Below are 14548 nucleotides of genomic sequence, written 5' to 3'. Positions count from 1 at the left end.
TCGCTTGTGGCTGAAGAGACCAATGCGGGAGTGACAGTCTCTATCGCAAAGGTCACATTTGTGTGTGAACTCTAGTCTGTTGAAGTTGCTGTGCTCCTTACTGCGTGCCCGCTTTTCTGCCGCTGCGTTCATCAGTTTCTCTTCCCCCGTTTTGAGATGTTGGTTCAGGGTACCTCTCCACCTTGTGCGGTCAGCTGCAAGGCTCTCCCAGGACTCCACATCGATGTCGAGCGCCTTCAAATCTCTCTTGCAGACATCCTTGTAACGTAGCTGGGGGCACCCGATGGTTCTCCTCCCAGATGTTATCTCTCCATAGAGGATGTCTTTTGGAATACGGCCATCCTCCATGCGGTGGACATGGCCCAGCCACTGCAGCCTGCGCTGCCTGGGTAGAGTGTACATACTCGGAAGGCCAGCGCCAGACAGAATCTCGGCGTTGGACACTCTGTCTTGCCAGGATGTCCCCAGGATACTGCGGATGCTTCTAAGGTGGACGGTGTTGAGTCTTCTCTCCAGTCTGGCATATGTAGTCCATGTCTCACTGCCGTACAGCAGCGTGCTTTTGACACAGGCGTTGTAGACTGCTATCTTTGTCTTCACTGTCAGCTTTGGATTGGTCCATACTCGAGTTGTGAGGCGAGCGAGAGTTGTAGCTGCCTTCCCGATCCTCTTGTCAATCTCTGTGTCCAAGGAGAGGTTGTCGGTGATGGTGGAGCCGAGGTACGTGAACTGATGGACGACATCGAGTTCGTAGTCGTCGATGGTGATGACAGGCGGTGCCTCTGTATCTTGTCCCAGGACGTTCGTCGTCTTCAGGCTGATGGTCAGCCCAAAGTCCTTGCAAGCCCGATAGAAGCGGTCCATCAATGACTGTAGTTCCTGCTGGGTGTGGGACACAACTGCTGCATCATCGGCGAACAATATGTCTCTGATGAGAGCTTCACGTCTTGGCTCGGAGGCGGGTGAGGTTGAAGACCTTGCCGTCTGATCTAGTACGCAGGTAGATCCCCTCTGTTGTGATGCCGAAGGCATGTTTCAGGAGCAGAGCGAAGAAAATCCTAAAGAGTGTGGGAGCGAGGACGTAGCCTTATTTGACGCCACTGCGGATGTCGAAGGGCTCCGAGAAACTGCCATTGAACTGCACTGTCCCCTTCGTGTTGATGTGGAAGGATTCTATCATGCTCTGCAGTTTTGGGAGAGCCTTGAACAGGCCATCTCTGCTGACGAAGTCACACGCCTTGGTGAAGTCAATGAAAGCAATATACAGGGGCATCCGCTGTTTGCACTTCTCCTGGAGCTGGCGAAGGGAGAAGACCATGTCTACTGTTGACCTTCCAGCTCGGAAACCACACTGTGACTCTGCGTAGACATGTTCTGCCAGCTTCTGCAGGCGGATCAAGATGACCTGAGTAAAGACCTTGCCGACGATGTTGAGGAGGGAGATGCCTCTGTAGTTGTTGCAGTCGCTTCTCTCACCCTTGTTCTTGTAGAGGGTAATGATCGTGGCATCCCTCATATCCTGCGGTACAGCTCCTTCTTGCCAGCACTGGCAGAGGACTTCATGCAAAGGAAGCAGTAAGGTAGTCTAGCAGTGCTTGATCAGGTCAGGGGGAATGTCGTCGCTGCCTGGGGCCTTCCCTGAGGCCAGGCTGTCAATGACCTTGCTGAGCTCTTCTACCGTCGGCTCTCCATCTAACTCATCCATGGTCGGCAGGCACTCGATGGCGTCAAGGGCTGAGGGGGACACAGTGTTCTCTCTCGAGTAGAGGTCAGAGTAGTGATCCACCCATCTCTTCATCTGCTGGCATTTGATTACTTCCCCAATGGAGGATTTGAGGGGGTCTGTCTTGCTCTGGACTGGTCCTAGTGCCTTCTTAATGCCATCGTACATCCCCCTGATGTTCCCCATTATGGCAGCCGTCTGGATGTCCTCACTAAGCTGTGTCCAGTACTCATTGGTGCAACGCCTGGCAGTCTGCTGAGCCTTGCTCCTGGCAGCCCTGAGGATCTGCAGGTTCTTCTCGTTGGCTGACCGCTTGTACTCGGCTAGGGCGGCACGCTTGGCTTTGATGACGGGAGTCATCTCGGTCGACTTGGCCTGAAAACCAGTCGTGTGTTTTTGAGATCTTCTTCCCAAAGCTAGCCAAGGCTGTACGGTGCATGGTGTCCCACAGAGTTTCCCACTTCTCTGTTGCAGAGTCTTCAGGACACGAGGTGCCAAGTTCACTCTCAAAAGCCTCTGCAAACTGTTGCATGAGGTCAGGATGGGGCATCTTGCTGACATCGATGCGGGGTTTCCCCTGCTTCTCGGTATGGTAGAACCTCTTTGGTTGCAGCCTGATCTTGCAACACACCAAGGAGTGGTCTGTGTCGCAGTCCACACTGTGGTAGGAGCGTGTGTGGAGAACGTTCTTGAGGGCTAGGATCCGATCCAGTTGATGCCAATGCTTTGAGCGCGGATGCCTCTAGGATACCTTGTGCTGGGGCTTTGTCTGGAAGTACGAGTTGGCAATGCACAGGTCATGGTAAGTGCACAGCTCGAGCAATCACTGTCCGTTCTCATTCATTTTGCCCACACCAAACTGCCTAAGGCAGGTGGACCACGATTCGTGGTCTGTGCCCACTCTGGCGTTGAAGTCGCCCAAGAGAACAAGTTCTTCCTTGCTGGGGATGCTGCTGCTGATGATATATATATATATATATATATATATATATATATATAAATATACACACACTGTATTTATTCACACACACTAGCGATGTGTCAACATTTATGCACACCCTCCGGGAATATCAGCATTTTTTCACACCATAGGGTTAGTCAGTATTTGTGAATTCTCTTCAGCAGTTTGTCTTCATTTACAGTCGAACCAGGAATGTGACAGTATTTGCAGCTTCTCTCCAGAAGTGCGATTGTCTTTATGGGTTCTTTCCAGGAGTGTTTGCACACTGTCCCTGGGTGTGTGTTAGTATTTGAACACTTGCTCTGGAAAAGTGTCGGTCCCTGGCCGCTTTGGGAGTTTGTCAGCATTTGTGCTGCCTTTCTGCGAGTCTGTCAGTAGTCGTCCATTCTATTGCAGTATACAAGTACGTGCCCAAGCTGTGGAAGTGTGCCAGTACCTGCCCACTCTCTGGAGTAAGTTGATATTTGTACACATCTTAAGGGAGAGTGTCACTATTTACAAACCTGCACTGGGCGTGTGTCAGTATATGCAGTCCCTCCATTGTGTGTATGTGAATAGTTGTGGTCTTTTTCCTGGCAGTGTGCCCGTATTTCCGGGATCACTGTCGGAATTGCTAATATTTGCACCCTCTCCTGGAATGTGTCAGTACCTATATATTACCTTGAGAGTGTTTGTTTTAACTCGCACCCTCCGGGAGTGTTTTGGCATTCAGACACACCCGCTGAGAGTTTGTCAACTTATGCGCTCTTCCTGGAGTACATGTACATTCACTCAGTCTTTCTTGGAGTCTTCTAGTATTTGCGGTCTCTCTAAGAATGTGCAAGTAATTGTGGTCTTTATCTGGGATTGTGTCAGTATTTGTGGTCACAGTCTGGGAGTGTGCCAATGTTTGTACGTTTTCTCTTAAATAGTCAGTATTGTTTTGTCCATGCCATGATTGCACTATGTGCCAGTATTTTCATTAAATGGGAGTGTGTCAGTATTTGTGGTGGGGGGGACTCCTTCCGAGAACTTGCCAGAAATTTGACCACCCTTCCTTTGAATGTCCGAGTATTTGCAATCTTGGTGATTGTATTTGTGTTACCCCCTCTGGGAATGCGCCAGTGTTCATCATCCCTCTGGGAGTGTGCCAGTGCCTGTCCTCCCTATGGGAGTGCGCTGGTGTCTATGTTCCCTCTGGGGTGCTCTAGTGTCTGTGCTCCCTCTATGCATGTGCCAGTGTCTGTCCTCCCTCTGGGTGTTTGCCAGTGTCTGTGCTCCCTCTGGGTGTGCCCCATTGTTTGTCCTCCCTCTATGTGTGCAACCGTACTTGTCCTCCCTCTGTGTGTCCGGCCAGTGTTTGTCCTCTTTCTGGGACTGTGCCAGTGCTTGTCCTCTGACGGTGCGCCAGTGTTTGTCTTCCCTCCGAGAGTGTGCCTGTGTTTGTCCTCCCTCTGGGCGTGTGCCAGTGTTTGCGCTTTATCTTGCGAGTCTACTGGTACTTATGAATTCTTTCTCACCGGTATTCGCATCTGTTTCTGTATATGTGTCATTGAGCATTGTCCTTTCTGAATGTGTCAACATTTGCACAATTACCCTGGCAGTGTGTTGGTATTTTTGTTGACTGTCTCGGAGCGCACTTCTACTTGGCCACAATCTCTGGGAGTGTGCCAGCATTTGTGTTTTTGGATCTGTTTTTCTCTCTCTCTCCAATGGTACATCCAAAACTCAAGAATGTTTATTGTCACGTGTACCAAAATTGGAACAATAGTGTCATAGAGTCTCACAGCATGGAAACATGCCCTTCGGCCCAACTTTCCCACATCGGCTAACATGTCCCAGCTACACTAATCCCACTTGCCTGTCCATATCTCTTTAATCATGTCCTATGCTAGATTCTTAAACGTTGGGATAGTCCCAGCCTCAACTACCTCCTCTGGCAATGAAATTCTTACTTGCAGCAGCCTATCATGCCTGTAAGTATAGAACTCATAGATGACATAATAAACCAAAAAAGTGCAATAAATAAAAAAAACGTAGTGCCTTTTCGAAGCAGCGCCTCCTTCGATGATGGGAGGTCAGTACCTGTGATGGACCAGGCAGTGGCCACCTCTTGCTCCTTGCCACTCACCCAAGCCACGATTCCTATACAGTGCTGGATTAACAGAATGTTACTATAGTTTAATCCAGGCTCATTGTTTAAATTAATTTGCAGAAAAATTATACAGAAATTGAGGGGCCCAAAACTCATCATGTAGGTGATGGAAGTTGAAACTCTTGTCGCTTTTAAAGTGTATGGAGATAAAAGTTTGAAATAGTGTATCCTTAAACAGTCTGCATCCAGAGATGGGATAAGGTTGGATAGTTTTAATTTAGGTTTAGAGATACAGCAAGGAACCAGGCCCTTCGGCCCACCACATCCACGCCAACCAGCGACACCCATACACGAGCACCATCCCACACAGTATCATATCATATCATATCATATATATACAGCCGGAAACAGGCCTTTTCGGCCCACCAAGTCCGTGCCGCCCAGCGATCCCCGCACATTAACACTATCCTACACCCACTAGGGACAATTTTTACCTTTACCCAGCCAATTAACCTACATACCTGTACGTCTTTGGAGTGTGGGAGGAAACCGAAGATCTCGGAGAAAACCCACGCAGGTCACGGGGAGAATGTACAAACTCCTTACAGTGCAGCACCCGTAGTCAGGATCGAACCTGAGTCTCCGGCGCTGCATTCGCTGTAAAGCAGCAACTCTACCGCTGCGCTACCGTGCCGTAGGGACAATTTACAATTTTTACCGAAGCTAACTTAACTTACAAAGCTGTACGTCTTTGGAGTGTGGGAGGAAACCGGAGCTCCAGTGAAAACAATCTATGTTTGTTCAATTTCATGGTTCATATTCTCTAATCCAGATAATGTCTTGGTAAAACTCTTCTGTACCCTCTCCAAAGTCCCCACATCCTTCCTGTAATGCGGCAATCAGAACTGCATGCAATATTCCACATGTGGCCTAACCAAAGTTTTATACCACTGCTGTGAGGCTTCCTGACTTTTCATGCTCAGTACACCGACCAAATAAGGCAAGCATGTCATACGCCTTCTTTACCAGTCTAAAGAAAGGCCTCGATCTGAAACATTGCCAATTCCTTTTCTCAAGAGATGCTGTCTGACCCGTTGAGTTACTCCAGCTTTTTGTGTCTTTCTTCAGTATAAACCAGCATCTGCAGTTCGTTCCTACACACTTCTTTACTATCCTATCTATGTGTGTTGCAACTTTCAGGGAGCTATGGTCTTGCACCCCATGATCGCTCAGTAAACCGATGCTCCTAAGAGTCCTGACATTTACTGTATACTTTACTCTTACATTTGATATCCTAAAGTACAAGTTGTCTGGATTAAGCTCCATCTGCCAGTTCTCTTCTTACATTTCCCTGCAATCTATATCCTGCTGTATCCTTTGACAGGCCTTCTTCACTATCCACAGCTCCACCAATTTTTATGTCGTTTGCAAACTTACTAATAAACCAATCAATTATTGTCAAAATCATTTGTAGATATCACAAACAAGATGTCCCAGTATTGGTCCTTGCAGAACGCTACTTACTGGTCCAGTCAAACCTCCAGTCAAAATAAGACCCCTCTACAATCTTATGTCTTTTATGGCCAAGCAAATTTTGAATCCAATTTACCAAGTCTCCACAGATCTCATGTGTTGAATTTTCTGGATCAGCCTTCCATGAGGGGCCTTTTCAAAGCTACCTCATCAATTATTTTTGTTGATGTACAGGTACAATGAAAATCCTGCTTGCAGTACCATCACTTACACATAGAATCAGACAATATATAAAAAATATACATAAATTACACAAATTCTGCAAGTGAAAAGTACAGCTGTTAAAAACCCAAGATATTTGTGAAAACCTTAATTAGGAAACGAGACCAAAGAGGTACAAGAGGTGGTCTGTAGTGTTCAATTGCTGAGGTAGGATGTGGATTGTGGAGGTCAGTTCAAGAACCTGCCATACAGCACCGAAACAGGCCCTTCAGCTCCACTTGCCCATGCCAACCAAGATTCCCCATCTCACCTGCCTGCGTTTGGCCCATATCTTTCTAAGTCTTCCCTATCCTTAGTTGTAGGAAGGTAGCTCTTCCTGAAACTGGTGGTGTGACCTCAGGCTTCTGTACCTCCTGCTCGAAGGCGGCAGTGAGAAAAGGACCATAACCTTTTGGTGGGGAACCTTGATGATAGATGCCACCTTCTTGAGGCAGCATCTCATGTAAATGTTTTCGATAGTGGGGACATCTATTCCGGTGATGGACCAGGTTGAGACCATCACTCTCTGCAGCCTCTTCCGTTCCTGTATGTTGGAACTGCCGTTCCAGGCAACTGATTGGGATACTTGCTGCAGTACATCTATCTTCGGTAAACTAGCATTTGCAGTTCCCTCCTGCACACTCCTTTCTTTAGCCAGTCTTTATCCAATTCCATTTGGAAAGTTCCTGTTGATTCAGATTCTTGCGCCTTTGCATTCAGCGCACTGTAGATCACGAGCTGACGAAGAATAAAACGACTTCCCACAAATCGCTTTGGTTCTTCGGCTTTGGAGGTGCACGGAAATGAGCCAAGCCTGGGACAAACACCATCAACTCTTAAGATAATCACAAAATGCTGTAATAACTCAGCGGGTCAGGCAGCATCTCTGGAGAGAAGGAATGGGTGACGGTTTGGGTCAAGACCTTTCTTCAGACTGAGCGTCAGGGAGAGGGAGACCAGAGATTTGTGGATGCGTGAAGTGTGAAAACGACAGATCAAAGCAGACGCTGTTTAAGGAAAACGTAGAATGGTTCATTGTTGGCTGAGGGGAAGATGACAAGGAGCCATACAATCATTAAAATTAACCGGGAGGGCAGCCAGTGAAACTAGCAGGAAGGAACTGCAGATGCTGATTTAAACCGTAGAGACAAACTGCTGGAGTGACTCAGCGGGACAGGCAACATCTCTGGAGAGAAGGAATGGGCGATGTTGCGGGTCGAGACTCTTCTTCGGTGAAACTAGTTGGAGAACGAGGGCAGAGTCAGAGGTTCTTGCTGAGCACGAATGGACCGCCTGCCATGGCAACGGGAGCGCCTGCCATGGCAACGGGGCCCGTCGCGTCATCGGCGGCGACCGTGTGCCCTCTGACCCCGTCGGCGGGTGACGCGCTGTCAGCGGCGACGGGCGTTTGGAGCGGCGGCGGCGGCGGCGGCAGGCAACGGGCAACGGGCAGGATGAGCTGGTGAGTCCAGGCCGGTCCGAGGGGATGAGAAACGACGGCCACCCGCTACGGGCCGGGCAGTTTAATTGTGGGAGGGGAGAGCGGAGTCGGTGTCTCGGGCGGCGGAGGAGGGGGGGAGAGAGAGAGAAGGGAGAAGGGAGAAGGGAGAAGAGAAGGGCCGTCCCTACGTTTGAGGCTGGAAGGGGTAGTGGCAGTGGGGTTTACAGTGCAGGGCGGGTGGTGGACTCAGGGTGGGGGGAGAGTCGTAAGGGAGGGAAGATATCTGCCTTATTGGAGGGCGTGTCCTTAACTCTGGGCCTCCAGCTGGTAGTCCCTTCATCTGCGTTTGGGATGCGGAGGGAACAGACCCCTAGAGTAAACGGGGAGGGACGGGACAGGACAGTGGATTATTATGGCGTGGATGGGAGGGCACGATACTTTACAATCGCGTGGAAGGGAGGGACAGTGCTTTACTATGCTCGGCGGGTTGGAAGAGGGGCCAGGGCAACGGGCCTTCATGGCCAAGTTAAGACTCCAACACTTACCAAAAAAAAAGGATTTTGAAGGTTGCAGGATGGCACCAAAATGTGGTGACTGCTCTCATACTTAATATGATTGTGCCTAATGTATAGTATTCATTGTACTTGGGTGCATGTGACGATAAAGTACAATTGAACCATTGACTAACCCCTCGGATCTTGGGGAAAGCACTTCTTAAGATGAGGTGCCATCTTAGCGGAGTGCTCTACACATAATTTCTTACAGTCAATAGTAATAATGTTCTCATTTGTAAGTTAATTTGATGAGATTGCCCAAGTAGTAAACGAACATATTGAATTATAGTGTAAGAAAATAACTGCAGATGCTTATACAAATCGAAGGTATTTATTTCGCAAAATGCTGGAGTAACTCAGCAGGTCAGGCAGCATCTCAGGAGAGAAGGAATGGATGACATTTCGGGTCGAGACCCTTCTTCAGACTGATGTCAGGGGGGCGGGACAAAGGAAGGATATAGGTGGAGACAGGAAGATAGAGGGAGAACTGGGAAGGGGAGGGGAAGAGAGGGACAGAGGAGCTATCTAAAGTTGGAGAAGTCAATGTTCATACCGCTGGGCTGCAAGCTGCCCAAGCGAAATATGAGGTGCTGTTCCTCCAATTTCCGGTGGGCCTCACTATGGCACTGGAGGAGGCCCATGACAGAAAGGTCAGACTGGGAGTGGGAGAGGGAGTTGAAGTGCTCAGCCACTGGGAGATCAGGTTGGTTAAGGCGGACTGAGCGAAGGTGTTGAGCGAAACGATCGCCGAGCCTGCGTTTGGTTTCGCCGATGTAAAGAAGTTGACATCTAGAGCAGCGGATACAATAGATGAGGTTGGAGGAGGTGCAGGTGAACCTCTGTCTCACCTGGAAAGACTGTTTGGGTCCTTGGATGGAGATGAGGGGGGAGGTAAAGGGACAGGTGTTGCATCTCCTGCGTTTGCAGGGGAAAGTGCCCGGGGATGGGGTGGTTTGGGTAGGAAGGGACGAGTGGACCAGGGAGTTACGGAGGGAATCGTGTCTGCGGAAAGGGGATGGGATGGGATGTAGCCAGTAGTGGGTCCCGTTGTAGGTGATGGAAATGTTGGAGGATGATTTGTTGGATACGCTAGCTGATGGGGTGGAAGGCGAAAACGAGGGGGATTCTGTCCTTGTTACGAATGGGGGGAGGTGGAGCAAGATTGGAGCTGCGGGAGGTAAAAGAGGCCCCAGTGAGAGCCTCATCTATAATGGAAGAGGGGAAGCCCCGTTTCCTGAAGAATGAGGACATCTCTGATGCCCTAGTGTGAAACACCTCATATTGAAATGAACATATTGAATTGTTTGGCAAACAGTTCACAATCGTATACATTAACATACTTTGAAATTAACCCACATGGAATATGCAGTACAATCAAATGGCTTTCGTTAACTTGATTAGTGGACCTATTCATCATATGTGAAGAAAGAGGAAAATATATTGTTTTCTACTTTTGGTGTTTGAAGTGTTGCCTGTAATAATGCATTAAGTATCATTGGCATTTTGTTTTCGGCACCTTGAGATGCCTGCTTTCGGAAGTCCAGGTTTCAGATGATTATAGCAGAGCAGGGATTGCTTTTGTCTGATAGAATGAGGTTTGTGCCAAGTGTGAGATTTTGATGTTCAAACGGCAATCAACATTGAAGGCATTGGTGAAGTTCATCTTTTGTCTATCTTTGTTGAATTGGAACCCAAGATATGGGGAAAGGTCCATGTTCTGAAAGGTGTCAGCTTGACCCTTTATTATCAGGGGCCAAGTTGATCGAGGACCTTTGTCTTACGGATGCCAAGAGTGCTCAAAGTGGAGAAGGAGCATTGGGATGGTATTGAGAATTTCAAGGTATCGAGAATGAAGCGAGGATGCACAAAGGCTCCGCTCCATAAGAGTAGTGGCCTATCTGCCCACCTCTGTCGTCTCAAGCCTGTCCTATCTATGGAAGAGACTGCTGCTCTTACTTTGTCCTTGTTAGCTGTCTCATGGCCCACCTACCAGAGTGCAAATAAGTCATCCTTGATCCCGAGGAGCTAGACAAGAAGATAAGGCAATAAATGTGAATTTTGAATGACCACTGACTTGAGCTTTGTTGTGTCAACAGAATGGCACGTAAATTCAAACTTAGAAAATTACAGAAAATTTACAATGCAGGATTCCTTTTGGCTTGTCACATCTGTGCCAGTCAGTAAAGGGTTCCCTGGCCCGTTCCTACCTTCCAACCATTGGTCTGTATCTCAGTTGGTTGTAGCTTTTCGAGTACACATCCAACTACTCTTTAAATGTATGTATTCTTGCTTCTACCATCCTTTCAGATAGTGACTTCACAACCTCACCATCCTTTGGGTGAAAATGGTTTTCCTCATCTCCTGTCTCATCCTTGCAGAAGATGTTTGGGTTCTTTATTTTTGAGCCTTATAAGAGAAATACATCCTGTATCTTCTTCTGAAATAGTCCATTGGGTTTAAGGGTGATTTACTACCAGTCCAGTCTGAGGGTTGTAAGGTGGCCGATGAGGCCACAGATGGAGCAGGAGGGCCAAATATGATATCGAGTCATAGAGTCAAACAGGATGGAAACAGGCCCAACTTGCCCAAGATGCCCCATCTACCCTGGTCCCAACTTCTCGTGTTAGGACCATATCCCGCTTAACCTTTCCTATTCATGTACTGTCCAAATGCTGTTATACTACCTGCCTCTGGCAGCTTGTTCCATGTATCCACAACCCTCTGAGTGAAAAGGTTACCCCTCAGATCCCTATTATTTTCTTTCAGTTTAAATCTATGTCCCCAGCTTCTTAATTCCCCTACTGTGGGTAAAAGACTCTCGTCCATGTTTCAAGACTGCATCTGTATTTCAGAGGCAGTGTTGTAAAGCAGGGGTAGATTGGTTGAGGATCTTTATCCTACATATGTTGTGTAAAAGACCCTTCCTCTGGTACACTTTAGCTGACTGAGTTGATGTTGATGGAGCTCTGATACCAAGTGAGCAAATACAAGCATCGTATGTATTGTGCAGCTGCTGAGTTAGGATAATCGTAGTTCTATAGCGTGGCTACGGTAGATTGAACAGCTTCCCATTGGTAAGGCTGTAGTATTGATACATTTCCTTCAATCTTTCTTGTTACTTTGCCTCCCAGCAGTACCAGTAAGCTTTCACTTGGAGTGGAGTAATCTATGGGACCTTTCTTTGAAATCTTCCTCGTCCGCTCATAATTTTATATAGGTCAATTAAAACTTTCAAGAAAACAGCTGATGTTCATCCAGTTTATTCCCATAAGTTTTTCCTCCTAATAACACTTTGTCAATCTCCTCTGCACTTTCTCAATGTAATTGCAACTTTCCTGCAATACGGTGATTCGAGTCATACCCAGTACTGAAGCTATGGCCCAACTAATGTTGTGTAGACTTGGCCCTTTGGCTTGCCAACCATTGCTTATCTGTACCAATCCCATTTACCAGTCCTCTGTCTGTAGCCTTTTATGCCAATTCAGGTGCATGTCCAAAATGTGGCATGTTTTGGATTTGGATAACATTCCAGTTCTTGATGAGCATCAAAGGTTAAGGAGAGAAGACAGGAGAATGGGGTTGAGAGGGAAAATAGATCAGCCGTGATTGAATGACGGAGTGGACGTGATGGGCCGAATAGCCTAATTCTGCTCCTCTGTCTTCTGTTCTTGTAGCTGAGATCCAGAACTCTGCAGATCTGGATAATTTTCCTTTTGATAAATTAACTCCTATAGGTGCTTATGTCAAAGCAGTTTGATTTACAGGTTAAAAACATTCTGCGATCCATACCTCCACCTCCACTTCAATGTGGATGTTAAATTCAATTAAGAAGTTCAAAACAAGAAGAGAATTTTGTTTGTTAAGGGCAACAAAAATTAGCGAGGCAAGTCGATAGATAAAGCATAGCATTGACTTGTGATCTAGTTTAATAGTGGGACAGGGGACGGGGAGGGAATGAATAGTCAACTCTGGTTTTCTGAAGCACATGATTGCCGTTGTCTATGATACTGCAAGTCCTTTGTCCAGATGAGCAAATGCTGACTACAAGAAAAGTTCAGATTCCCACCCTGATGTAAACAGTAAATGCCAGAAAAAATGTATATGTACAGAGTGTAGAAAAAGTTTATAAGAATTTATTTGATCTGAAGTACATTTATTTATCAATCCGACCATTCATATTTACGCAGTTCATGAAACCAAATGCCAAGGGAGCTGTGACTGGAACAGGGAGATGTCATCATGCTTCGCTATAGCATTCACTGCTGGTTTTCATTACAGCTTTAACTTCCTGATTGCCTTCTGTTTTCTCCTGTGGGTTTGAGTAAAAAAAACCTTTAAGATTTTCAAGCAGTCAATGTCCTGATTTGTCTGGCATATCTGTCTATTTGGATTGTTTCAGATTCTGTACATGCAGAGAATGTTGGCCACGTCCATTTCAGCCCGTTCTATTCAAACATTGCCTTTACTTGGCCCAACAGTATTTATATTGTTGTGAGCATGTTCCGAGATGACATCAAAAACAACACAAAGGGCAATTCGAATCTGGAATCCTCTTCTTAAAAAAGAAAGCTACACTGAGTTTCTCGTGGATGTTTGTACTAATATATTAGCATTTACATATTGCTTTTACTAAAGTCTCTTAGAAGACTGCAAATTGCATTTCATACTCAGGACTTCAAATTGAAATGTCTCCAGGCCGACAGGATTGATGGATCTGGCTGTAAAGATGATGATATAGGTTTATTATTGTCAAGTGTACACTGGAATGGATGGCAGGCGATAGACTCGCAGAATGTGGAAACACAAGGAACTGCAGATGGTGGAATCATGAGTAAAACACCAAGTGCTGGAGTAAATCGGCGTTTTAGGCCACCATTTCATTTCCAGCTTTTGTTCACACATATCCTATCAAAACCCACTCCACCCTCATCTGAATCCACCTATCACTTGTCAGGCTTTGTCTCGCCCCAACTTCTTTTCCAGCTTTCTTCCCCCCTATTGCAATCTGGCTGAAGAAGGGTCCCAACCCGAAACGTCACCTATCCATCTCCCTCTGAGATTCTGTTTGACCTGCTGAGTTACTCCGGCATTTTGTGTTTTAACACACAGAATGTTGTGTCTTGTCAAGGTGGAGGGGTTTCAGAAGAAATCACAGCTAGTGGGGCTCGATTTGAGGCCATATTTTTGGCTCAGAGATACACTTAAGTAATGGAGTTGGCTCATAACTACATCCTCAGTTTAGGGAAAATAAGGGAAGGATAATAAAAATATTGGCAAAGGCAGCTATACCCACATCCTGGAAAATAACAATTTATTAAAAATGTAGTAACTTATCTGATGTTTTCTTTGCTACTTTTCTTAAAAAAACATGTTAACAAATTACATTATCTAAACACTGAACATTTGGCACTTTGTATTATAACAGCAGCTTTTGCAGAACAAGAACCCAATATTGGTGAGACGATTGAAGATCTGTGGTTGTTGTGTGCATCTGCACGAAAGTTAGAATGGTATTGGAATTGAAACCAAAGTTTTGCTATCACAGTATTGCAAGTCAAGTGCAGTTCACAGTCATGATGGTTTAATCTCTATTGCAATGGCTTTTTGTACTCGATCGCAATTGTTCAGTTGGAGAGAAGAAAAATCTGCAGTTAATTCACTTTTTAAACTCTGCATGCCAAGACCATGCGGAGGTATTTGGAATGTTCCCAGGCAATTTAATATTCTTTAACATTGATTTTCTTACTTATGCGTGTGTGACCTTATTTGCATCTGAACATGAGGCAACTGGAATTGCAGGTTTATCACTACAAGTCTATACAATTGCCCTTGGTAAAACTCTGAATGGCTGGCAGCCTCTGCTCATTTCAATACCAACAAAGTGCATGCAAATGCACTGAGTCCAAAATGCTTGTTGTAACATCATGAAAGAGTACTTTATTCATTATTAATAGGAATTTGAAACATCTCATTTTTCATTTGTTGCCCTGTGATCTCAAGTGTATAATCACTGCTCGGGTCAGCATTTAAGACAATCTAGACTAGTTTGAGCTGCACTCCA

The 14548-nt window shown here is 46.3% G+C and overlaps 1 protein-coding gene across 1 annotated transcript in view; it reads left to right on the top strand.

Annotated features, from left to right (window-relative positions):
* Positions 1–7775: 7775 nt before the first annotated feature.
* Positions 7776–14548, top strand: part of bin3 (bridging integrator 3) — a 113778-nt gene continuing 107005 nt past the window's right edge. Inside the window, exon 1 of the mRNA XM_078428905.1 lies at positions 7776–7954. Coding sequence (XP_078285031.1) covers positions 7791–7954 — 164 coding nt within the window. The 5' untranslated portion in view covers positions 7776–7790. The remainder of the gene's footprint in view (positions 7955–14548) is intronic.

The sequence above is a fragment of the Rhinoraja longicauda genome, chromosome 36, assembly GCF_053455715.1.
Source record: "Rhinoraja longicauda isolate Sanriku21f chromosome 36, sRhiLon1.1, whole genome shotgun sequence".
NCBI classification, from domain to species: domain Eukaryota; kingdom Metazoa; phylum Chordata; class Chondrichthyes; order Rajiformes; family Arhynchobatidae; genus Rhinoraja; species Rhinoraja longicauda.
This window is presented reverse-complemented; position numbering and strand designations above follow the sequence as displayed.